The following is a 27485-nucleotide window of genomic DNA, read 5'->3' as shown; positions in this document are numbered from 1 at the left end:
CAGGCCTTGTATATCTTGGTATCCCTAGAAATCACTGCAGGGGTGGCTCCACAAATATTTGTTGGATATTGAATGGAAAGCGTCTGGTTACCATTGTTACTATTGTTTACCTACCAAACATGTTTTGGGGCATGCAGGAAAGGAGACTTGGGGGTAAATACCTGGTTTGATACAAAGATGAGTAAGACTATATCCTGGACCTCAGAGGACCTCCAGCACCCTTTTGTTCTGGGCAGATGTAACACTGAACAAGATGCCAGGACAGCAGATGTAAACTGGGACTCTCCCAGGCAAACCGGAACATAAGGTCACCCAAATTACATGTCCACTTCTATGAAAACAGCAGTGCCATGCTGACTCATGACCAGCCTGTCAGACCAGTCACTTCCAGAATTTTCTTGGACGGGCCAACTACTCCTAATTAGTGCTTGGGTTATTTGTGTTTCATTATTACTATCCATGTAAAAAAATCACCCATGAAATTTAATATTCCTAAGGTAGTACATACATTGTGCACATAAAAGAAACATATACTTGGGCTTCCCTGGTGGCCCAGTGGTTAAGAATCCACCTTGCAATGCAGGATACATGGGTTAGATACCTGGTCCAGGAAGATCCCACATACCACAGAGCAACTAAGCCTGTGTGCCACAGTGACTGAGCCCACGGCCCCATGAGCTCCGCACACCATGGAGCTCATGTTCGGCAATAAGAAAAGACACTTCAACTAGAAGCTCACCCTCTGCAACAAAAGAAAGCCCATGCACAGCAATGAAGACCCAACGTGGCCAAAAATACATTGAAAAAAAAAATATATATATATATACTTACGCAACCAGACAAGAAAAAAAAAAAAATCACCCAATGAACAACAAAAACGTTTTTCAACCTTTTCTGATGTATTGAATTCACATTTACAAACAGTATGCAAAACCCATTACATATATACACTTCTTGGTATTAACATGTGACTCTGGTCTGTTGTCTTTATTGAAAGGCATTGGGTGTTTCCAGCCTGTGGCCATAATGGTGCTATGAACATCTTGATGTAGATTCCTTTCCCTTTCTTCTGAGTCAATTCTTTGAGCTACTTGCTCCAAGTGACCTGGTTCCGGAACAAGAACGGTAGATACATCTCATTTTCCTATTGCTCTGTGTCTAACCGCTCTCCTGAAAATCTGAGTCAAATTGCAGAGCAGATCTGTTTCTCACAGCTCTGTCAATAATTCATGTTTTCACGTTTTCTGTATTAATAGGTGCTTATTGTCATTTAGGATGTTGTTTGCATTTTTAAGTGCTGCAGAGGTTATACATTATTCTTTAAACAAAAGCAGCTTAGTTTTTGTGAAAACACATTCTAATGTAAATATATACATTATAATTATAAGATATGTTGCAGGTATTCATTAAGTATTTGTCGAATGAATGAATGAAATTATGCTCAGTTACAGAGAGACAGATGTTGTGTGATTCTACTTATATGAGGTACATAGAACGGTCAAATTCATAGAGATAGAAAGTAGAATGGCAGTTGCCAGGGCTGGGGAGTGGGGGCAATGGGGAGTTGTTTAATGGGTACAGAGTTTCCGCTATTAAAGATGAAAATACTTTAGGAGATTCATTGCACAATGTGAATGTACTTACTAGTTGAACAGAACATTTAAAATGGTAAGATGGTAAATTGTGTGTTATGTGTAATATATATATATGTGTGTGCATGTGTGTGTATGTCTTTGTGTGTACTCCGTTGCTCAGAAATGTCCAACTCTTTGCAATCCCATACACTGTAGCCTGCCAGGCTCCTCTGTCCGTGGGATTTCTGCGACAAAAATACTGGGGTGGGTTGCCATTTCCCTCTCCAGGCGATCTTTCTGACCCAGGGATCAAACCTGCATCTCCTGCATTGGCAGGCAGATTTTTCACCACTGAGTCACCTAAGAAGCCTGTAAAAAAAAAATATATATATATATATAAACCCAACGATCATTTGGCATATATTGTCAGTAGCGGCGTGCCTATAATATATAGACATTCATGTTAAATGAAGTTTCATGTGTGGAATTTTCTGGATTAAAATATTTGTATTAATTTTTCAGTGCAGAGACAAACAGGCGAAGATGGCTAATAATAACATCATCACATGCCAAATAGACTGAAACACTCATAGACTAGATGCTATTATGTGAACATCCAATATTATCACTAAAGAGCTCTACCTTTTAAAAAATCATGCATCTAATTTTCTATTATCTATGAATGAAAAGCAGAAGCAGAACTTACGGGCTGTTAGCAACAGCCAGGTGAATTTTTCACCTTAAGGATGAAGTGAGGAGACTAAAAGTGTCTAGGTTTGATTTTGATCAACAGATCAAAATCTCTTGATTTTTCCCACTTCAAGAGTCACTGTATCTCTCTCCTTAATAATGCACTCCAGCCAAGTCCTCTTCATGTCTTATCGGCTAGAATGGATTGCGTGGCTTGCCCTGACTACACCAGAGGCTACTGGGAAAGTGGGGGAAATAGAACAGGTTAGACACATGGCCACTCCAAGTCAATTAGGGTTCCCGCAATAAAGAAAGAGAAGGAGAATGGGACTTGGGAAGGCATCAGCCGTGTCTGTTACACTCACATTAGTGTTTTTGTTTTGTTTTTTGCTTGGGGCATTACAGGCTGGAACCAATGGTTATATGGCTCCTGAAATCCTAATGGAAAAAGTGAGTTATTCCTATCCTGTGGACTGGTTTGCAATGGGATGCAGTATTTATGAAATGGTTGCTGGACGAACACCATTCAGAGAGTACAAGGAAAAAGTCAGTAAAGAGGATTTAAAGCAAAGAACACTGAAAGAGGAAGTCAGATTCCAACACAGTAACTTCACAGAGGAAGCAAAAGATATTTGCAGACTCTTCTTGGCTAAGACACCAGAGCAACGCTTAGGAAGCAGGTAACTATCATATAAAGACATGATTAGTGATGTCAGAATTGCCACAGGGATTTGGAGAATACTTTGGATTGATGATAAGGCCTTGGTATTAAATAATAGTAGTATTTTCTTATTATTATTTGCATACTGTGTGGTTAAGTATTTTCAACACTTTCAAATACTATGAACACTTGATGTCCAACAGTCTCCAAAATACATTTTAAAGTGAAAAAGTGAGGTGCAAAGCAGCATACATTAAAAAGAAGAAAAAGAATACATAATTCAAATAGTTGCATAGAATATTTCAAGCAAAGTATACAAGAAATATATAGGATTGATTGAATTTATTTTTATTTTACCTTTTGGCTGCACTGTGTGTCATCAGTTCAGTTCAGTCCCTCAGTCATGTCTGACTCTTTGCGACCCCACAGACTGCAGCACACCAGGCTTCCCGTCATCACCAAATCCCGGAACTTGCTTAAACTCATGTCCATCGAGTTGGTGATGCCATCCAACCATCTCCTCTATCATCCCCTTCTCCTCCCGCCTTCAATCTTTCCCAGCATCAGGGTCTTTTCCAACGATTCAGTTCTTTGCATCAGGTGGCCAAAGTATTGGAGTTTCAGCTTCAGCATCACAATGAATATTTATGACTGATTTCCTTTAGGATGGACTGGTTGGATCTCCTTGCAGTCCAAGGGACTCTTAAGAGTCTTCTCCAACACCACAGTTCAAAAGCATCAATTCTTCGGCACTCAGTTTTCTTTATAGTCTAACTCTTACATCCATACATGACTACTGGAAAAACCATGGCTTGGACCTTTGTCAGCAAAGGAATGTCTCTGCTTTTTAGTATGCTGTCTAGGTTGGTCATAGCTTTTCTTCCAAAGAATAAGCGTCTTTGAATTTCATGGCTGCAGTCACCATCTGCAGTGATTTTGGAGTCCCAGAAAATAAAGTCTCTCATTGTTTCCGTTGTTTCTCCATTTATTTGCCATGAAGTGATGGACCGGATGCCATGATCTTCGTTTTTTGAATGTTGAGTTTTAAGTCAGCTTTTTCACTTTCCTCTTTCACTTTCATTAAGAGGGTGTTTAGTTCCTCTTCATTTTCTGCCATAAGGGTGGTGTCATCTGCATATCTGAGGTTATTGATATTTCTCCCGGCAACCTTGATTTCAGCTTGTGCTTCATCCAGTCCAGGATTTCTCATGATGTACTCTGCATATAAGTTAAATAAGCAGGGTGACAATAGACAGCCTTGACGTCCTCCTTTCCTGATTTGGAACCAGTCTCTTGTTCCATGTCCGGTACTAACTGTTGCTTCTTGACCTGCATACAGATTTCTCAGGAGGCAAGTAAGGTGGTCTGGTAGTCCCATCTCTTGAAGAATTCTCCACAATTTGTTGTGATCCACACAGTCAAAGGCTTTGGTGTAATCAATAAAGCAGAAGTAGATGTTTTTCTGGAATTCCCTTGCTTTTTCTATGATCCAACAGATTTGATCTCTGGTTCCTCTGCTTTTTCTAAATCCAGCTTGAACATCTGGAAGTTCATGGTTCATGTACTGTTGAAGACTGGCTTGGAGAATTTTGAGTATTGCTTTGCTAGTGTGTGAGATGAGTGCAATTGTGTGATAGTTTGAACATTCTGTGGCATTGCCCTTTGGGATTGAAATGAAAACTGACCTTTACCAGTCCTGTGGCCACTGTTGAGTTTTCCAAATTTGCTGGCATATTGAGTGCAGCACTTTCACAGCATCATCTTTTAGGATTTGAAATAGCTCAACTGGAATTCCATCACCTCCACTAGCTTTGTTTGTAGTGATGCTTCCTAAGGCCCACTTGACTTCACATTCCAGGATGTCTGGCTCTAGGTGAGTGATCACATCATCATGGTTATCTGGGTCGTGAAGATCTTTTTTGTATAGTTCTTCTGTGTATTCTTGCCACCTATTCTTAATATTTTCTGCTTCTGTTAGGTCCATACCGTTTCTATCCTTTATTGTGCCCATCTTTGCATGAAATGTTCCCTTGGTATCTCTAATTTTCTTAAAGAGATCTCTAGTCTTTCCCATTCTATTGTTTTCCTCTATTTCTTTGCATTGATCACTGAGGAAGACTTTCTTATCTCTCCTTGCTATTCTTTGGAACTCTACATTCAAATGGGTGTATCTTTCCTTTTCTCCTTTGCCTTTAGCTTCTCTTCTTTTCTCAGATATTTATAAGGCCTCCTCAGACAACCATTTTGCCTTTTTGCATTTCTTTTTCTTGGGGATGGTCTAGATCACTGCCTCCTGTACAATGTCATGAACCTTCATCCATAGCTCTTCAGGCACTCTGTCTATCAGATCTAATTCCTTGAATCTATTTGTCACTTCCACTGTATAATCATAAGTGATTTGATTCAGGTCATACCTGAATGGTCTAGTGGTTTTCCCTACTTTCTTCAATTTAAGTCTGAATTTGGCAATAAATAGGTCATGATCTGTGCCACTGTCAGCTCCCAGTCTTGTTTTTACTGACTGTATAGAGCTTCTCCATCTTTGGCTGAAAAGAATATAATCAATCTGATTTCAGTATTGGCCATCTGGTGATGTCCATGTATAGAGTCTTCTCTTATGTTGTTGGAAGAGGGTGCTTGCTATGACTAGTGAGTTCTCTTGGCAAAACTCTGTTAGCCTTTGCCCTGCTTTATTTCATTCTCCAAGGCCAAACTTGCCTGTTATTCCAGGTATCTTTTGACTTCCTACTTTGAATTCCAGTCCCCTATGATGAAAATGATATCTTTTGGGGTGTTAGTTCTAGAAGATCTTGTAGGTCTTCATAGAACCGTTCAACTTCAGCTTCTTCAGCATTACTGATCGGGGCATAGACCTGGATTACCGTGATACTGAATGGTTTGCCTTGGAAACAGACAGAGATTATTCTGTCATTTTTGAGATTGCACCCAAGTACTGCATTTTGGACTCTCTTGTTGACTGTAAGGGCTACTCCATTTCTTCTAAGGGCTTCTTGCCACAGTAGTAGATATTATGGTCATATGAATTAAATTCACCCATTCCGGTCCATTTTAGTTCACTGATTCCTAAAATGTCAATGTCCACTCTTGCCATCTCCTGTTAGACCACTTTTAACTTACCCTGATTCATAGAACTAACATTCCAGGTTCCTATGCAATATTGCTCTTAACAGCATTGAACTTTACTTCCATAACCAGTCACATCCACAACTGGGTGTTGTTTTCACTTTGGCTCCATCTCTTCCTTCTTTCTGGAGTTATTTCTCCACTCTTCTTCAGTAGCATATTGGGCACCTACTGACCTGGGGAGTTCTGGGAAATTCTGCCCCTTTTAAACATCTCTGTAAAATATCATAAATCAGTCAATAGGTATTTAATAAGTACATATGATGTTGCCAGGTATGTTAAGTACAGTTGAAATTAGTTTTGAGAAAAGTCAAGTTTTATTGCTTGCTGCTGCTGCTAAGTCGCGTCAGTCGTGTCCGACTCTTAGCGACCCCATGGACTGCAGCCTACCAGGCTCCTCCATCCATGGGATTTTCCAGGCAAGAGTACTGGAGCGGGGTGCCATTGCCTTCTCTGTTTTATTGCTTACAATGGAATAATAAGATCAAGATATTTTAGAAAAAAAAAATTAGAAAAGCTGACCTATGTTAGCACCCTTGGCAGCAAGTAATTGTGTTATGTAGGGGGAAAACCAAGATTTTTCGAGTCACAGAGATAGACTCACATCCCAGCTCTGCTACATACTGGTCATTTTACCCCCAGCAATTGAATTATTTTCTGAGTCTCAATATCCTAATATATAAAATGAGATTTTTGTGGGTATGATGGTTAATTTTATGTCTCAACTTGCCTAGGCCACAGTACTCAGATATTTGATGAAACATTATTCTAGATGTTTCTGTGCAGGTATTTTTAGGCGAGATTAATATATATATACACATGAGTAAAGCAGGTTATTCTTCATTAGGTGAATGGGCCTGTTGCTATTCGTTTTGAAGGCCTTAATAGAAAAGAACTGGCTTCCCTGGGAGAAGAGGGAATTCTGCCAGCAAACCATCTTTGAACTTGAACTGCACCTCTTCCCTGGGTCTCCAGCCACACAGCCTACCTTGCAGAATGTGAACTTGCCAAACCTCCACAGTCACCTGAGCCAGTTCTTTAAAATAAACCCCTCTCTCTTTCTCTATCATATACATACTGCTGGGAGAGGAAAGAACTTTTCTTCTACCCTCCTTAGGTTTAGGAATGGGGGCCTGAAAATTAAACTGCCAAAAGATGATTAACAAGAGAAAAGACAGATTTTTATTTACGTTCATACACGGAGTCCACAGAAAATTGTGGCTAGGAGGCAGTTAGAATTTCAGGCTTTCACACCATCCTCATAGGGAAGGTGGATGGGGAGAAGGTCACTTATCAGAAAACAAATGACTTCTTTGAAATGGTGGGGGAAGGGCACTTATGGGAGAGCAGTTGAATTTTAGGAAAGATAAATGGCCCTTAGGAGACTAGATGGGAGATATGATATCTTTGTGACAATGTCTATTTAGGCGTGGTGCTGACTTCTCTCAGTGGTGATGAGAGTCAGTCTTTCCTGATTTCAAAACTCTGAAACTCCTGGGGAGAGGATTTATGAGTTAGATATTTTTCCAAGGTTCTGCTTATCTTAAAGACAGACAAGGGGACTTCAAAACCTTCATGTGCTGACTCTCAAATATGTGCAGCGCAGCTCAGTTATGTCCTATGCTTTTGACCCCATGGTCTATACAGTCCATGGAATTCTCCTGGCCAGAATACTGAAGTGGGGACCTGGGTTGGGTAGCCTTCCCAACCCAGGGATGGAACCCAGGTCTCCCTCATTGCAGGTGGATTCTTCACCAACTGAGCCACAGGGAAGGGCAAGAATACTGGAGTGGGTAGCCTATCCCTTCTTCAGCAGATCTTCCCAACCCGGGAATTAAACAGGGGTCTCCTACATTACAGCCAGATTCTTTACCAACTGAGCTATCAGGGAAGCCCAGTTTTTATGTCACTAATGTGCATTCCGGACCCCTTCAACATCCTTTTGGTTCTGTTTTTCTAAAGAACCCTAACTCACTCAGTGGGATATTTTGAGACTTAGATATAATATATGCAAGGTTAGATTCTTTACCACCTGAGCCAACAGGAAGGTAAGATATAATGTATGTTAGGAATCATTTAATAAGTGATAGCAATTATTAAGTAGTTCTAAGAGTGATATCAGATAATGTTTTAACTCAACTATGAGCTTATGTGTCTTAAATTACTTGGATTGAATTTTCAAAATCTAAAAACATACAACAAATAGAAAGTTACAACCATAAAGTAATATGACTAATTTTTAACATTACCAAAACTTGAGGGGTGAAATTAAAATCTTCTGAGTAGTTGTCATGGAGGCTCTAGAACAAGGCTGCCTTAGCTCACAATGCTTTTGTATGGAGGCAGGCTTTTGACTTTTGACCTGATTTTTTAAAATGATGAGACAAAATGTATTTATAATGACTTTCAAAGCATTTCAAAGATAACCAAACTAACAAAGAAGTATTTTAAAATGAGATGAAACCCTACATTGATGTGAAGTAAAATGTGGAAGTGATTTTCATGTGTAGATTTCAAAATGGTTGTATTAATGTGGTCAGAACAAGCCATGTTGTGATAACAGGCAAATCCCAAAGTCTCAGCCGCTTTAAACTAAAGTATTATTTCTCATTCACACGAAGTCCTTTATACATCCAGTGGTTCTCCAGCATATTTCCCTTCAGAGCGGTGACTCAGAGCTCCAGGCTACTTCCATCTTTCAGCTCCATTGGAACTTGTGGTTTTCGGTTGCTATGGCAACACAAGTGCATGTAGAAAACCTGGGAGCTTTGTCCTGCCTCAGACCCACTTAACAGGTCAGTTCAGACACACTTCTGTTAGCCAGAAAGAATCCTTGGGCCCTAAGAGCCAGGAAGCTGTCTTGTGTTGCCTTCCATCTGCCCAGAAAGGAGGAGAGGAGAACTGAATATGGTGACCATTGATCATCTCTACCATCTTGGATCTCAAGCACATGCTGGGGGCGGGGAGGGGGCGCGGAGAGAGGATGTGTCAACAGTGGCCAAGGCAGTGGAAGAAGTGAACAGTCTCTTTAGACCACCTCCCTGAAGGGAACATGACCCACTTATTGTGTTTGAATAAAAATCTATCTCAATACTTTATAAGCACACTTTGAGTCTATAAATGAAACACTGACCAATCTCTTTAGGAAAACGCCACCTTAAAGCAGCACATCATGGCCTGAAGCTGCTCTGTCAAGCAAAACCCTTTTAAAAAGCATCTGTTGTTGTGACTGTTTTGAATAAAAACTGTTTACAACGTTAGAGAGAAGGCATATAAAAACCAGCTGTTCAGTGAAAGAGAAAACCCTCCAACGTTTTCGTTTCAACTCTTTGTATTTTTTAAACATTCATTCAGACGAGATAACATTTGATTTATGTTGTGGGCATCCTCCAAAGAGAGCAAATGCCTAGACAGAGTGCTACACAGCAGAGAGGTCAAGTGCCGCCCTCCCTGTTGCATTCGTGAGCATTTGAAAGAAATTAAAAACCCTGCTCTAAGACATCACTCAAGGAATCACCTCTTTTGCCTTTATGTGGGGTCTGTGAGTTAATTTTGCAGAGAGGCCAAAAACTTTTCTGATCATCTCACAGGGACTCCAGATACGGTCAACTATGGTGTTTTCCAATAAAATAAACAGTGAAGACTAAAGTACTTTGCGGGATTTATTCTGATCAGATAGCATAGACAAGGACAAATAACCATGTAAGTCTCTGACTTAAGTGCTTCTCCAACACACAATTTCGGGCCAATTCAGGTTCTTGGCAGATCAAACCCCACAGTGTGGTCCTTGTGTATGGGCAGCTGGTATCTTTTCTTCACTGACTGTTACCAAAAAATCCATTGTAATCTGTGTGGGGTTTGGTAACACAAGAGCCCCTGTCAGTGCTCTGAAATGTATTTAATAAGCAGGAGAAGTCTCCCTTGAGCTGCTGATTTGGCTATTAGAAAAGGTGCTGCTTCCTTCAATAGCCTCTTCTATTGGTCCAAAGGGCACAGAATGATGATGGGTCAAAAGAACCCTGAACAGGGACTTCGCTAGGGGCCCAGGGGTTAAGATTCCCACTCCCACTGCAGAGGGCCTGGATTCAATCCCTGGTCAGGGAACCTGGAGCTCCCATGAGACAACTAAAGATTCCCATGTGCCGCAACTAAGACCCGGCGTAACCAAATAAATAAAACTTAAAAAATAAAATACATTTTAAAAGAGCCCTAAAGAAAGCTGCCAGGGAAATGTTTAAGCGTCAGCTGACCTTCATACTAATTCTAATTACACAACTGAGGCTAAACATCACTCGTGCCAAAGAACCAAGTGATCAGCCCCGTGGTGGCCTAGACACAGAAGGAAAGGAGCAGAAGTTGGAGAGCCTACTCTTCTGTTGTTAGCATCAGCAACCAGAGGCATTTATTGGAAAGGGGCGAAAGGCATCAGCCCTGCCCTCTAGGGGCATCTGGTGGGAGATGTTGAGGAACATGAGGAAAACATCAACATGGCCCATCGTTTCCTTGTCTATCTGTGACTAGTTGCAAAAAAGGCAGCAGTTGGTCATTCTTAATGGACAAACCAAGGCCATCTAGGCCTAGTTGAGATGTTAGTTGAGAACTGTGCATTTTAGGGGACTTCTCTGGTGGTTCAGTGGCTAAGAATTTGCCTTCCAATGCAGGGGACACAGGTTTGACCCCTGATCAGGGAATTAAGATCTCACAGGCCATGGGGCAACCAAGCCGGAGCGCTCTAGAGCCTGTGCACTGCAACAAAGATTGCCTGTGCCACAAGCAACTAAGAACCAATGCAGCCAAAATAACTAACTAAATAAATATTAAAAAAAAAAAAAAAAGAATATAAAAAGAGACAATCATCAATTTAAAAAAACTGCATTTTTAAAAGTTCATTCTATTGATTGTGTAGTTGATTTACAGCATGGTGTTAATTTCTGCTATACAGCAAAGTGATTTAATTATACATATATAAATATATTCCTTTTCATATTCTTTCCCATGATAGTTTATTACAGGATACTGAATATAGTTCCCTATGTTACCCAATAGGACCATGTTGTTTATCCATTTTATATATAACAGTTTGCATCTGCTAATCCCAAACTCCCCATCCACCCCCTCACCCCTTGGCAACCACAGTCTGTTGTCTAGATTTGTGAGTTTCTTTCTGTTTCCTGGATAAGAAAACTGTGCATCTTGATGTGAAGACTGGCTCGGCAGGTTCCCCATGGTTACTGAGCCCCTGGGCGCTCTCCCTTATCCAAGTTAAATCTGCTCAGAGTGACTTTAAAGGTGCCCTCTTGACCTCTGGTACAGTACGTTCATACCTGCCAGCAGCCATCAAGGTAGTACAAGCTCCTTTCTCATGGCACCTGGTCCCATCCTAGCTCCTCTGTTGTCTTCCAGACACACAGACCTGAGGTTCATTCCTGATATACTGGAATAGAATTTTAGCTCTAGTCTTGTTCTGACACATTTAAAATCTGTCTGATACCAACCCCCATTTCTTGAATATACTTCGATAAAACTGACTGAACAACAACAAAAGAAAAAGAGAAAAAAATCATTTGAACGTGATACCACAAAACAGCTGCCCCCCTTTTTAAAAAATTTCTTTAAAACTTGGACTTAAGAAGAATCAAGAGGGGACTTCCCTGATGGTCCCTCCTCACTCACAATGCAGAGGGCCCAAGTTCAATCCCTGGTTGCAGAACTAGATCTCACATACCACCACTAAAAAAATATATCCCATATGCCGCAACTAAGACATGGTGCAGCCAAATAAACAACCTTCTTTAAAAAAAAAAAAAAAAAAAGAACCAAGAGAAGTGTATGGTAGACCACCCTTGACATAGTCTCCAAAGATCTCCACCTCTTGCCATCCACACCCTTGAGTAACCCCTTCCCTTAAGGATGGGCTGAGCTGACTGACTTGCTTCTAACAAATAGAATAGGATAGAAGTAATGAGATGTCATTTCCAAGATTAGGTAATACAAAAAAGAGGCTCACATTGGGGGAGGACTTTCCAGTAACCATGTCAGTGAGCTTGGAAGCAGATTACCCCATCACTGACCCACTAGTCAAACCTTCAGACGAGACCACAGCCCTGACCAATAGCTTTACTGTGATGTCACTAGAGATCTTGAGCCAGAAGTGCCCTGTTTATCAAAGTCTAGATACCTGCCCCACAGAAACTGTGAGATAATAGCAAATGTTTGTTGTTTTAAGTCACTAAATGTTGGGGCTATCTGTTACACAGCAAAAAATAAATAATACGAAAGCTTACACAACTAGAAACACACTTTCCCCCCTTATTCTAAGGCAAAAACCAGAATAATTTCTAGCATTGGGAAGAAGGGCTTGATAACAAATAATGATAGTCTTGAGTACCAAATGTATGTTCAATTATGCTACTAAAAATTGCTAATGAGTTATCGTAAAGTCTTTAAAGGTTATTGTGGCAGTGGGGGAGGTAGGTGGGGTTCTTAGAAATTGTGTCATATGAACAGTAAGGAGATACGATTGCTATCTTTTAAAATGTAAGTGGTGATCAGGTGAAGAAAGACATGCTTAACTTGTTCTCTGTGACCTGAAGGACAAAGCAAGAGGCTGTGACTGGAAGTTGCAGGCAAGCAGGTTCTGGTCCCACTGAATTTTGCTGGCGTTTCTGTGAAACACCATAAATAAAAGTCATGCCAACTGCTTGACTAAAAATTACATCTAAAGTGAAAGTGGTCTACAAACAATGAAAATGCTACTGTCTGCATATGGTAGAATTGTGGGGTGATTTTTAAAGATGTTATTTTTCTAAATTATTCTTTTTATATCATCTTTGCAATGAGAATGAAATGTAATTCTAGGAAAAGAATACCACATGCTTTGTATTGCTAGAAGAGTTCCTCTTTGGGTTTGTTTCTGTGTCTCAGGTTGACCATCTCCTTTCTTCACAGAGAAAAGTCTGATGATCCCAGGAAACACCATTTCTTCAAAACCATCAATTTTCCTCGCCTAGAAGCCGGCCTAATTGAACCTCCATTTGTGCCGGACCCATCAGTGGTTTATGCCAAAGACATCAATGAAATTGATGATTTCTCTGAGGTTCGAGGAGTTGAATTTGATGATAAAGATAAGCAGTTCTTTCAAAGATTTGCAACAGGTGCTGTCCCCATAGCTTGGCAGGAAGAGATTATAGAAACAGGACTGTTTGCAGAATTGAATAACCCCAACAGGCCTGCAGGTTGTGGGGAGGGTTCATCCAGGTCTGGTGTATGTTTGTTATTATAAGTTGTTTTCTCTACCAAACCAGCAGCAGGAGTCTCAGCTGACAGAATCCTCGAATGTTCCCAATACATGAAAATCTGTTGTGGAGGACTGGTCAATCAGGAGGGGCACCTCAACTACAAAACAGTTCAAAAGACAAACGAACTCACCACTAGGACATATTTTCTCTTCTTCCTTCCCTCCTTCCCTCCCTTCTTCTTTTCCTCCCTACCTTACTTCTTTATTCTTTCTTTCTTCCTTCACAAAGAAAAGTACAGTCTCAGTTTTCACTAAATGCTGGGAAAAGGAGCCCTCAGATTTGTTTTGATAAAGTAAAAGCCTTTGCCTTCGCCATCATGCCCTTGAAAATGACATCAAGTCCTAGGAACAGAGAATGGAGCTTTGTGGTATACTCAGAAAAATGAGCATTTGCAATTCTTAGTAAATAATCATTTTAGTTTTTCTTTGTTTATATCTTTTCTTCCTTTCATCTTTCAGTATTTTTTCTGCTTCTGTACTTATGAAAAGGATCTTAAACCTGAAAATAAATATTTCTGATTTCCTTCTCCTCTGTTTAAAAAAAAAAAAGTGGATTGTAATATTTTGGAAATATTTCAGATCACAAAATAATTTTTAATTTCCAGAATGTCTCTTTTTCATATTTTTGAAACATTCTACCATTATAATGTTGAAGCATGTTAAATATAGATACACATGATGTCTGTGGATTAAAGTATTCTGTAAATTGAGTTCTTTAGGTAGTATTCTACAAATTGCTTACTTGTATACTTCCATATGCCATTGCTTCCCAAATTTTGCTGAACTTTGGAATCACCCAGAAGTCTTTTAAAATACTAATGTGTAACTCCCACTGCCAGATTTTAATCGATCTGGGGTACAACCTGGGCATCTAGATTTTCATAATCTCTCCAGGTGATACCAGGGTGCAACAAAGTTTGGGATCTACGGCCATGTAGATTTAAATGTTATTGTATATGGATCCTTGTTTGGGTCACTCAAAACCCCAATCAGACATTTTGACAGCAATCTTCCATATATTCAAAAAAATGCATAACTTTGGCAATTGCACTTAAATGACGTAAATATAATCTATATTCATCTTGTAGATTTTCTTGCCCAGGCACACTTTAGTTCTTCACACATATCTTGGAAAGTAGATCCCTTGACTGTTTCAAGACCTAAAGGAGAAACATGGGCCTTGAAACTAATTTGAACAAATGGTGGCCTTCAATTCAAGTGGGTGCCCAGCCAACACTCTATGGGAGAATTGTACTTAATCGCTCGGTCGTGTCTGATTCTCTGAGGTCCCGTGGACTATAGCCTGCCAGGTTTCTCTGTCCATGGAATTTTCCAGGCAAGAACAGTGGAACAGGTTGCCATTTCCTTCTTCAGGGGATCTTCCCGACCCAGGGATTGAACCTGCATCTCTTGCATCTCCTGCATTGGCAGGTGGATTGTTTACAAGTAGCACACCAATTAGCACTTCTCAAAAGTACAGCCAGGATTTCCCTGGTGGTCCAGTGGCTAAGACTCCATGATCCCAATGCTCAGGTTCAATCCCTGGTCAGGGAACTAGATCCCACATGCCACAGCTAAGATCCCAGTTGAGACTTGGCATAGCCAAATAACTAAATAAAATAAAATAAAATAAAAAATTTTTTTTTTTAAAAAAGCACAGCCAAAGTAAGAATTTTAAGGCTGAGATATATATTTGACACAAATATATCTGGAGTGATTGTGTGTGTGTGTGTGCATAAGGCAATCTCGTTTGTGCCAAAGGTGAGAAACTTGGCTGAACTTATTTTAAAAGTTTTGTCCCTTGAGTAAGGGAACCAAAAATTACAAAAACACTGGCAAAAATTCTTTTGGTTAATTGGAATCCACCTAACAGTAATCCTCAACTACAAGACTCAACTACAACGTCAACCATATCAGGAACCAGAGGAAGAAACCCCCTTGGAGTTGAGTCCTGGGTTAGAACACCCGCCATTCACCCTCCTGCTCATCCTCTATCCTAACTGAGCTCCCTGAAGCTCCAAACCCTACCCTGGAGACACCACAGAGTCCTGAGTCACCCAAGCGAAATACAGGTGTGTCCACCAGATTCTTCTTCCTAAGGCAAGAAAGTAGATTACAATTTGATAAAATTTCTGTCTGTTTAACAAAAAACTAATCAACAGTTAACAGAAACCTAATTAACCACAGCATTCCAAGAGTAGAGATCTCAAGATTTAGCTTCATAAGCATTAAAAACTTTTTTAAAGTGATGTCTATTTGCATTCATTTTTTTCATGTGAATGCCTACTGGTTTCAATAAACTTTAAAAGCAAATCTGTTTCACTTTTTAGAAGTAACTCAGGAAAATAATTGAGTAAGATAACCATGTTAAAAGAATCCGCCTGCCAATACAGGAGACTCAAAAGAAGCGGGTTTGATCCCTGGGTTAGGAAGATCCCCTGGCACCCCACTCCAGCATCCTTGTTTGGAAAATTTCATGGGCAGAGGAGCTTGGCAGGCTACAGTCCATGGGACCACAAAGAGTCGGACACAAGTGAGCAAAGCAGTACATTCAGACAGTCACCAAGTAAGAATGTGTTGAGCTCTAATTACATTGAGCCCTATACTGGGTAGTGTTGGGGACACAGTAGAGAAATAAGACAACCATCTAAGAAAGGCCATGTGGTGTCATGTAGAATGCAGATTTCTATGGGTATATTACTCACATTTTAAAAGAGGAAACTGATACTCATAAATGTTTTATAGCTTTTCCAAGGTCACACAGCTTTGCAGGGTTATTGAGAAGACATGATGTAGAAATAATAGAAATAATGTATAGGAAGCACATAGCCTGTGTTGTTGTTGTTCAGTCGCCCAGTCATGTCCAACTCTTAGTGACCCCATGGACTGCAGCACGCCAGGCCTTTCTGTCCCTCACCATCTCCCAAAGTTTGCCCTAGTTCATGTCCATTGCATCAGTGATGCCATCCAACCATCTCATTCTAACAAATTGAAGATCATGGTTAGGAAGTAACAGCAGGTCAAATGACTCTCGGTTGAGGAACAAACTATCAAGAGCTGAACCCACCATCTTCATTAAAAGTTACAGAGGAGGTAAGAGAGGCAAGAGAGCTGGTTCCTGGGGAGTGGTTGAGAAGGCAGTTTTTTACACACAACAGAAGAAAAATCTAATTGGAATAAGTGGAGACATGGTAGCCCATCTTAGGCCTTCTGCCTATCATATGCCAGGTGGGGATTCACCTGGGCCAAGTCAGAGTGAAGAAGGTTCATTTTTCCATGGACAGGGCAGGAGAAGGCGAGACCTCATTTCAGAGATTAAATGTTGGAGAGAAATAAGCGAAGTCTACACAGTCTGCTCAGGTTGTGGGTGGGATTCAAAACTTAAGATGAGACTTTCCTGGTGGTCCAGTGGCTAAGATTCCGTGCTTCCAGCTCCCAATGCAGGGGACCCAGGTTCGATCCCTGGTTTGGGAACTAGATCCCACATTCCACAATTAAGACTTCACATGCCACAATTGAAGATAAATCCCGCATGCTGCAACTAAGACCCGGTACAGCCAAATAAATAAGTATTTAAAGCAAACTTAGATACATGCAACCAGATGTTTCATCAAAGGAAAGAAGTGATTTTTTGAAAAAAGGTGGTACTTGCCTATTCTTAAAAAGTTAAAATGACCTCACGTTTTTAGAGAAAAATTTTATAAACAAAATGAAACATCAGGGGAAACAAAAGCATATCTGAGTGAAATAGTCAGGGAAAGAACCATGAAGTCGTTTTTATTCTTCTAGCTTGTCAGGGATTGTTTGAAATGTTTGCTTCTTAAAGGGGATTAGGACTTGAAGGACTTGGAAGTGCCTTGCAAAGCAGAAGGTATGGATGATGTTTTCACAGAAAACAGTGATGAATGCTTGATCCTAGGTGTGATTTTTCTTTTCTTTTTCTTTTTGGCCACACTGCACGGCATGCCAGATCTTAGTTCCTCGACCAGGGATTGAACCCACGTCCCCTGCAGTGGAAGCACAAAGTCTTAACCACTGCATCACCAGGGAAGTTTCTGATTTTAGAATTGTAAGCCACAAAGTGTTAAAAAGTAATCTCAGAACTTCCCTGGTGGTTCAGTGAGTAAGATTCTGGCTCCTATGCAGGGGGCCCCTGCTCAGGGAGCTAGATACATGCACACAGCAACTGAAAAATCTGCATTTTTGATCTTTAGTTGTGGCATGTGAACTCTTAATTGTGGCATAAAGATCCTATATGCCACAACTAACCCAGCACAGCCATAAATAGATACATAAATATTTAATACATTTTTTTTTTAAGTATTCTCAATTGGTTACTTTGAATATCAAATTTAAGATGTTTCTCATTTAGGTGACCAGGCATGAATGTGAAATAACTGAATAATTGAAGCTTTGCTTCTTGGGAATTGCTCATTTGAAATCATAGAGGAAATTCCCTGGCAGTCCAGCAGTTAGAATTCAGCGCTTTCACTGCACACAGCAGTGGCCTTGGTTCAATCCCTGGTTGGGTAACTAAGATCCCACAGGCCATGTGGTGCAGCCAAAAAAAAAAAGGCAGAAAGAAAAAAGAAATCATAGAGAATTCTACATCGATTTTTAAAGATCATTATTATTATATTGTGTTTATTTATCATTGGGGCAGTTTAACATATATTAAGTTTTAGACAGTAAAACATGATGAAAATAATGAAAAATATACAATCCTTGCTTCTTAAATGATTGTTCTTGGCAGTTACAAACCTTAAGGAGAAAAAACATGATGAAAATAATGAAAAATATATAATCCTTGCTTCTTAAATGATTGTTCTTGGCAGTTACAAACTTTAAGGAGAAAAAAAAAATCATAAAGGGAAAAAAATAGATACAAGATTTTGGGGGGTGGCAGAGGGGAGCCTAGAAGACTCACCATATTAGCCATTTTGATTATCAAAAAAGTAAGAAGACTGAATTTTCTTCGATCATCTGGGAAAAATAACTGCAGTTGTTTAGGCCTCATTCTTTCAAGAAATATTCTTACAATAATGTGCCAGGCCCCATTTCGGTTTGAGGAGATATTCTGGGGTTTGTCCCTTTAAAATTTATAGATTGGAGAGTGCTTTCATTCACCTTGTATTTCACTAAAACTTTATATCTCTCTGGGGAAAGATGAATTTTGTTTTCTTAATTTTTCCTGTTTTCTGCACTGAACATTTAAAGTTAAATATTAGAACTTAAATTTAAAACTTCCTTTTAAAAATCAAGAAAAAGTATACATTTTAAAGCAAAACATAATTGGACCTGGGTGTGAGCCCAGGCTAGCTCTGGCAATAACCAACCCCCAAGGACCTCCTTCCCCGCCAAAAGGCATAAACTAGCCTGGGTACCAGGATTAAGTTCAGGACTCCTGGTCTGAAGACCCTCCAGGCCAGAAATTAGTGCCTAAAGTTGGGCCAGATTATTGGTTCCACAATCCAGATCATGAACTGCGGCTGGTTGGTGGCAAAATTTTAACAGAACCTCAAAGGAAAAATAGAAAGGAAAACGTAGCAAGTTTTTCAAGCACTATGCTCTTCAAAATATCTTCTTTTCTCAAGTAGCTAAAATGTCTTCTTTTATGAAGTAGTTGATATTTGACAGAAGTAAAAAATGCAGACCAGTGACCACCCCTCAAGTATTTTTGGAAATTTTACTGACACATGAGATTTCAAAATCTGGAACCCCGCTGGACTGGATGACTTTGAAGGGCATTCCAACTATAGGGAAACTATACTTCAGTGCAAAATGATGCATTGTCTAGAGGAAGATCTACAATCTTTTTCTGTAAAAGACATGATAGTAAATATTTTAGATTTTGTGGATGACAACTACTTAACTCTGCCTTGTGGTGGGAAAGCAGCCACAGACAAGGGGAAGGAGTGAATATGTCTGCATGCCAATAAAGCTTTATTTACAAAAACAGGTGGTGGAACTGGATTTGACCCACAAGCTGTGGTTTACTGATTGCAGTCATAAATGTCTTATTAGACTGACTAGATTATCTGATTCTAACAGAGCTATTTTACAATCCTATAAATTATAAATAGCTAACTGGGATGTAAATTAATTCCTGATTATCGATGTTCAAATGACCCTTTCCCACTGAATTAGTTAGGGCTATGATAACAAAGTACCATAAACTGGGTGGCTTACACGAGGGATATTTATCTCAGTTCTGAAAGCTAGAAGTCTTAGATCAAGGTGTCATTGGGGTTGGTTTCTTTTGAGGCCTCTGTCCTTGGTTGACTTGTAAATGGCCACCTTCTCCTGGCTCAGGGCTCTCCTTCTATGTGGGCCTGTGTCCTAATTTCTTCTCCTCATATTGGATTAAGGCACCCTGATGACCTCATCTTAACTTGATTACCTTTTTAAAGACTTTATCTCCAAATACAGTCACAGTTCGAGGTACCTCGGGATTAGGACTTTAACATTTGGGGAGATACAATTCAGCTTATAACACCCCTGAAGCCAATTTTATGTCCATTTGCTCATTCATTTCAACATTTCTTTACCCCATATAAATCTGTGGGTTTTATTACTTCTCTGAACAGGTTGTAAGGCCAGTTTCCTTCTTAAAGAGTTAAAGTCTAACGTGTTCATTTTTATTTCTGTATGACAGTCATGATTTTCACACTCCCCCTCTATTTTTTGAGGATTATCCATTAACACAATGCAGAATGTCACAATGCCATCAAGGAACCTGGGGCATATTTTGAAAATTCTGCTATCATAAGCAAAACTTCTCAACAAGAGCCCTCTCTCTTTTTGTTCTCTTATGAAACACACAGCAGAGAGCAGAGCCCCTAGACAGAGGGCTGGTGGGAGCGGTGGTGAGCCCACAAAGCTGCTAGCATTTCCCAGGGAGTCTGATTGAGGTGCAGGGGGCCAGTTGACTATTCTATATATTTAAGCTTATTCTCTTCATCCTGGCTCTCCCATCTGCACGGCCAGCTGTCAGGCACATTCCTGCCGTGCCCACCATGCCCGCCTGCATCCAGTAGGGGAAGCTTTCGGGAAAGAGGAGGGGGGAGGAGAGAGCCAGGGCCACAAGAACCTAAGACAGCTTCACAAGTTCACCTGCTCTTAGGGCTGGGTGCTGAGCCTGAGGCCACAGTGCAAACATGCATTCCAGAGGCACACCCAGAGGTGGGCCGCATTTCAGAGTCCCTGGACTAAAGATTCCCCTCTGAAGTTTGCAGGATGTCCTGTTACATTTGAATTTTAGTAAGCAATCAATTAGTGGGTTTTGCTAGTATAAGTATATCCCAAGTGTTGTGTGGGACACACTTATACTAAAAAGTCTCAAATAAATAAATTTTTAAAAAAAGTCTCTTGTCCACAAGTGTACAGAATCGACTGAGGATAGTCATTGGCCAGGACTAAAGAAAATGCAGGAAAACTCCCAGCACAGCACCTGACACATAGGGCTCCACCTGGGTTGTTCAAACCTGTGGCCTCTCTCCTCCTACACAGCTGCTGTGAATTTCTTTTTTTTGTTTTTTTACAAGCCCACACGTGTGCTCTATCTCTAACTATCTCTAACGCTATCTCTAACTCACCTAAAGAGTTGGCCAGGCAGCATTGCCAGCGTCGCCAATAATAATAACACAACAAAAACTCCTATTTATTGAGCACCTACGTTGTGCCAGGCACTGCTGCTGCTGCTGCTGCTGCTGAGTCGCTTCAGTTGTGTCCGACTCTGTGCGACCCCATAGATGGCAGCCCACCAGGCTTCCCTGTCCCTGGGATTCTCCAGGCAAGAACACTGGAGTGGGTTGCCATTTCCTTCTCCAATGCATGAAAGTGAAAAGTGAAAGTGAAGTCGCTCAGTCGTGTCCAACTCATCGCAACCCCATGGACTGCAGCCTACCAGGCTCCTCCGTCCATTGGATTTTCCAGGCAAAAGTACTGGAGTGGGTTGCCACTGCCTTCTCCGGCTAGGCACTGCACTTAGCGCATTTTGTGTATTATTCCCAGTGCTCCCAATCGCCCAGGGAAGCTGGTATTATCTGCATTTTATTGAGGAAGCAGGAAAGCTCCAGAATTTAACAGACTTATCCAAGTACACAGTAAGTGCTGAGTAAACCCAGGTCTACCTGATAGCTCTTGTCTATGTGATCACTGGTTTCCAGATAGGAACTGCCTCTGTTCTACTCCTGAAACATCTCCCATGGGGCTCAGAGCAGAGTCAATGGACCAAGCCCAAGGACGAAATAATTTTTTAAAAGATGTATTTTATTGGTTCTAAGTGGACTAAGAAGTTGGGGTGGGGGGAGAACTAGGAGTGAGGTGAGTGAGGCAGCTGGAGCACAATATTTAGAACATTTGAACATTACTCTCTCTCAGGATCATGCCAGTAAGTGCAGCCTGGAAACCTGCAGAAAACTGAAATGAATACCTCCGTCACAAAACGGAAGAGAATACCTCAGTCAATTCTGTACCTTAGACCTTTCCTTCTGCTGGCCCTAACTCTGGGCTTGTGGCCTAGCCAGCTCAGGTGCAGAAACATAGAAAAATGCTTTTGAAACATGTCTTTATTTCTTTGCATCTTCAAAAACAATCATTTACATTTATTCACACAACAAATTCTAGTTTAGGACTTAGCATGTGCTAAGCCTGTTGTAGGAGACAGGAATACCACTTAGGATAGACCGTATTTGTCCTGAATTTGGCTGGATAGCTCTATTAGGCAATATCGATCAATAATTTTTCCTCTTCCTCTTGTCACACTTTAGTTGATGTCAAAGACCCAGAGGCACAAGGCCCAGGAGGTAGGTAGTTAAGAACAGAAATTCACTTTCCTCTCTTCCTTTCCTCTTTAAAAAATTTCTTGCAAGGACTTCCCTGGTGGTCCAGTGGTTACGAACACATGTTTCCACTGCAGGGGGTGTGGGTTCAGTTTCTAAGATGCCACGGGCTGCACTGCATGGCCAAAAAGTAAAATCTTCTTTAAAATCAATAAATTAAAAAATTTCTCCCAGGTTTACGCTTTAAAATCCTTGTTCTTACAAAGCTGTGAAATTAAGACTTGTAAACTCCTCATTACATCTCCCCTAAAGTGGAAAGTTACTGGCAGACCAAAAGACAGATCCAGATCAGATCTTGGTGAATGTTGTTTTAACAAATGCCAGCGGAATGAAGGGGCAAAGCCTGCCCTGGCACATGTCATAACTGGTAACAAGGCAGACAATGGTGAGACCGCAGCTCAACCAAACAAACATGCGGATGCCCTTGTCTGTGCCTCGCTTCCCAGGGAGCGGGGTGCCCTCCGGCTCTTGCCTCTGCTTGGTTGTGTTCTGGGCCAGGCTCATAAAAACAGCACAGCAGATACCACAGGGCAGAACTTGGCCCAGACATGTGGGGTTTTCCTGACTGTGATTACTTTACGACTTTATCAGCCACATTTCTTGTCGCAGTTGAGTGTTTAATCAATTCTAAGTCACTTAAGATTCACATGCAGTTTGTAGACTCGCTGGCCACCTTGCCTCTCGCTCCTGCAGAGCATTTTAGGGCATTTTGTCACTCACTGTGCCTTACCTTGTTGTGTGTAGGGGTGCAGAAAGGAAGAGAAATAAATCCATTCATTTGATTTGGGAACAAGTATTTAAGAAGAGGGCCAAAACCATTCACTGGATTCTGAATTCTCTGTGACATACTGACATACTCTATCTGCTCACATCTCCCACTCCCCTTTCTTTGATGAAAAGATAGCTCAGCTCATTCACCTCAGATGTTACATTAAGTTGGAACATTCTCTTTTTTTCAAGATTCATTTATTATGTATTTAGTTATTTATTTTTGGCTACGCTTGGGTTTTCAATGCTGTGAGTGGGCTTTCTCTAGTTGTGGCAAGAGGGGGGCTCCTCTTTGTTGCGGTCCACAGGCTTCTCATTGTGGTGGCTTCTCTTGTTGTGAAGCACCGGCTCTAGGGTGCTCAGGCTTCAGTAGTTGCCACTTGCAGGCTCCAGAGCGTGAGCTCAGTAGTTGTGGCACACTGGCTTAGCTGCTCCTCAGCATGTGGGATCTTAATTCCTGGACTAGGGATCGAACCCATGTCTCCTGTATTGGCCAGGCAGATTCTTAACCACTGGACCACCAGAGAAGCCCAAGTTGGTGACCATCTGGACAGTGACTATAAGTCACCATAAAAGTGACTATAAGCCAGCATCCCTTCATATAAGGAAGAAGGAGGGACAATGGGAAAGACTGAAAGCAAAATGCATGACTTCCCTGGTGGTCCAGTGGTTAAGAATCCACCTTCCAAAGCAGGGGACAGTGGTTTGATCCCTGGTTAGGGAACTAAGATCCCACCTGCTGTGGCGCAGCTAAAAACCCATGTGTCACAACTAGAGAAAGCCCATCCACTGCAATGAAGACCCAGCACAGCTGAAAAAGCAAAATGCAATTCCAAATCAAAGCTTACTTCTAATCATACCTCTGCCTGCCCCATATATTAACTCAGGGAGAATGCGAGCACATGGAAGATTTCCATTGGAAAAAATTCCAGAGAGAAATTGTTTGACTCTGTTTTGGAAGACATGGACTATTAAAATATTGTGTCATGAGGCCCTGTCTGCACTGGCCGTGTCTGCACTGGCCCTGCAGCATTCTCACCTCTTCACATCTCTAAGATCTGGGTGACCTCACTTCTGTAGCTTGGGTTAGACCACAGTAGGTGTGTCTGCATCATGAAAATTGGCAAATCCTACAAAGCAGATTTGTTTTTTTCTGGAGAGTGAGTTTTTAAGCATTTACCAGCTCTTCACTGACTTGTCCCTGGCACATATCATGTCTAGTATGACTCTGCCTGGGACCCCACAAGTTCTGCACCAAGCTTTGCTTCTATTTGCAAGGGGTGGGGCAAGTCTGTAGGGGAGAAATCAGCTAGAGTCACAAGCCACTGCCCGTGGGAGAGACTCACCAGGAGCTGAGAAATGGCAAGGAAAACTGGATGTGAGGTTTTGAATATCTGAAAGATGACATTAAGAGAACGTGAAAGAAGGGAAATCACCAAAACCGGAAAGGAAAGGAAGGCAGGGAGAGGAAAATGGGCCAAGTGGTCTGTAAATTCACTACAAAAATTCTACATAATGTCCTGAGGTGCCCCATGGAATCATCACTCCACATGGAGGACTCATTAAAAATGTGATGAAGCTAATGTGGGCATGAGGTTTGACAGAAGTTACTTCATGTTAATGGGATCTGCCACCTCTTCCATACACACTTCCATGAGTGAGTGAGTGAAGTCACTCAGTCATGTCCAACTCTTTGCGACCCCATGAACTGAAGCCTACTAGGCTCCTCCATCCATGGGATTTTCCAGGCAAGAGTACTGAAGTGGATTGCCATTTCCTTCTCCAGAGGATCTTACCGACCCAAGGATCAAACCCGGGTCTCCTGCATTGTAGGTCGATGCTCTATCAACTGAGCCACCAGGGAAATCACACACTTCCATACACATGTTTAAATCAAACATGATTCATTCATCTACAAAAATATAAAACACACAGAGTTAAAGTGTCCCCAACAGGTTCCTAAGAAAGACATCCTTCTTCTAGGCATTCTGATCCTTCAGGCACAAGCACCACCGCAAGCATCAGCCACACACCTAAGCCATAGACCCCCAAACCACAATTTTGAGCAGCTGAGCTGTCACTGAGAAAATATTAGAACTCCCTCCTGACTAGTAAGTTCCCCCTTCTGAAACATTTTGAGATTGAAGGATCGGGTATTAGGGTATGTGGTAGGCTGATTAATAGCCCCCAAACAGTCAGGTCCTAATTCCTGGTAAATGTTAACCTTATACGGCAAAAGGATCTTTGCAGGTGTGATTAATTTAAGAATCTCAAAGGACTTCTCTGGTGGTCTAGCAGTTAGACTTACAATGCAGAGGACTTGGGATCAATTTCTGGTTGGGGAAGTAAGATCCCACATGCTGAGGAGCAGCTAAGACCACGCACCACAACTAGAGAGTCCCTGTGCAGAAAATCCTGCATGACGCAATGAAGATTCCACATGTCACATCTAAGACTTGATGCAGCCAAATAAATAAATGTGTGTGTGTGTTTTTTTTTTTTTAAAGAATATTGAGTCTGCCTGTGGCTGTTGGGTTCCATTCCAGTGCTACAGTAGTTCTAGCACCATGTGACTGACTGACTGAGAGCTTTCAGTTTCAGGTCTTGGAGACAAGAAAAAAAAAAAAATGAAAAAAAAATCTTGAGAAATGGAGATTATCCTGAATTAATAATCACATCCCTCCTTCTAAGAGGGATGCAGGAGGAGTCAGTCAGAGGAGAAGACTGTGGGATACACAGAAGCAGATGCTGTTGGTACAGTTAACCCGTGTTAAGACGGAGGAAGGGGCCATAAGCCAAGGAATACAGGAAGCCACCAGAAATTGAAGAAAGCAAGGAAATGGACTCTCCTTGGATTCTCAAGAAGCAACCAGCCCAACCAACACCGTGACTTTTAGCCCAGCAAAACAGATTTTGGATTTTTGGCCTCCAGAGCTGTAAATGAATAAATTTGTGTTAAGTCACCAAGTTTGTAGTAATTTGTTACAGCAGACATAGGAAACTAATACAAGGTCAGACGTATTTTTTTCTGGTCTTGGAATTAGAGAATTTTCTGAGGCTTTAGGAGAATTGGACTTCCCTGGTGGCTCAGAAGGTAAAAGCGTCTGCCTACAATGGGGGAGACCCAGGTTCGATCCCTGGGTCGGGAAGATCCCCTGGAGAAGGAAATGGCAACCCATTCCAGTACTCTTGCCTGGAAAATCCCATGGATGGAAGAGTCTGGTAGGCTACAGTCCATGGGGTCGCAAAGACTTTGACACGACTGAGCAACTTCACTTTCACTTTGGGAGAATTAGGAAAATACAAAGGTCAATTATTCTGCAAAGAAACAACTATGAATTGCATCAATTAGCAAACCATGGCCCCTATTCTCCAATCCTGACCTGGACCTTGCCCCAGGGAGGGCAGGGTTGGTTTTGTTTTTTTTTGTTGGGGGGGGTGCTTTTTGGGAGGAAGGACATGAGAGGAAAAGAAAGGCAGCCTACCCAACAGCCATCTTTCCTCCTTCCTTGCACAGAGATGCCAAATATTGCTCAGAGAAGCTGCATGCCTTTACCTAGAAGATGAATCTTGATTGGTCTAAGCCCAGCATCCCTTTTACCAATACTTGGTCTAGGCATGGTCATGTGACATCTCCCTGGCCAATGAGAAGTAAGCAGATGCCTCTTGAGATGTTTTTTTGGACAGGTTTTTTTGGTCCTTGTTCTGAATAAAAAGAACCACAGGCAAAAAGAAACTCCTTTGTCCTCTTCTTTTTTTTAATGTTTAAGTGATAAGGGGACAATGATGCTTTGCCCTGAGGTGGCCATCTTGAGACCATAGGGTAGGAACTTGAGGATAAGAGCAAACACGTGAAGAGGCAGAGTGGCAAGATGGAAAGGCCTGGATTTTTTTTTTTTTGACTGTGTTCCAGGTCCTTGGCAGTAAGAGCAGAGGGTCCAAACTTCTGGACCACCAAGGAATTCCGGGGGCCTGGGTTCTTTATGATACTACTGAGCTGTCAAACCTACCACCCTCAGACTTCTGAAGAAGATAATAGACCCCCTAAAATTTAGATTTCCACTGCTAGTCGAGATTCTGATTACTTGCTGCCAAACATACTTAAAGAATAAAAGAAGGAAGAAGAAAAGCCAAAGGGATACACAGCATATGTTTCCAGAAGTGAGCTATCAGAAAACAAATGCACAAAACAGAGAACAGAGGAGTGGTTACCAGAGAGGAAGTGACAGGAGGTGGGGAGGAGGGCGAAATGGGTAAATGAGATCAACTGGATGGTGACAGATAGACACTAAATTTTTGGTGGTGAGCTCACTGTAGGCTATCCAGAAGTAGAAATATAATTTTGTACACATGAAACTTGTATAATGTTATAAACCAATGTAACTTCAATAAAAATTAAATCCAAAAATTCCCCATTAACTGTTCAGTTTGATGAAGTTTGTATTAGGTATATAATCGGGTAACCACCACCACAATAAATACATTGAACTTGTGAATCACCCTTCAAA

General features: G+C 41.2%; 1 protein-coding gene across 1 annotated transcript in view; it reads left to right on the top strand.

Moving 5' to 3' along the window:
* The window catches only part of GRK7 (G protein-coupled receptor kinase 7), a 37988-nt gene extending 24034 nt beyond the window's left edge, over positions 1-13954 (top strand). Inside the window, exons 3-4 of the mRNA XM_081569632.1 lie at positions 2670-2944; positions 13018-13954. Coding sequence (XP_081425758.1) covers positions 2670-2944; positions 13018-13351 — 609 coding nt within the window. The 3' untranslated portion in view covers positions 13352-13954. The remainder of the gene's footprint in view (positions 1-2669; positions 2945-13017) is intronic.
* The last annotated feature ends 13531 nt before the right edge of the window (positions 13955-27485 follow it).

The sequence above is a fragment of the Giraffa tippelskirchi genome, chromosome 2 (assembly GCF_054371585.1).
Source record: "Giraffa tippelskirchi isolate mGirTip1 chromosome 2, T2T-mGirTip1v1.2.pri, whole genome shotgun sequence".
NCBI lineage: Eukaryota > Metazoa > Chordata > Mammalia > Artiodactyla > Giraffidae > Giraffa > Giraffa tippelskirchi.
This window is presented reverse-complemented; position numbering and strand designations above follow the sequence as displayed.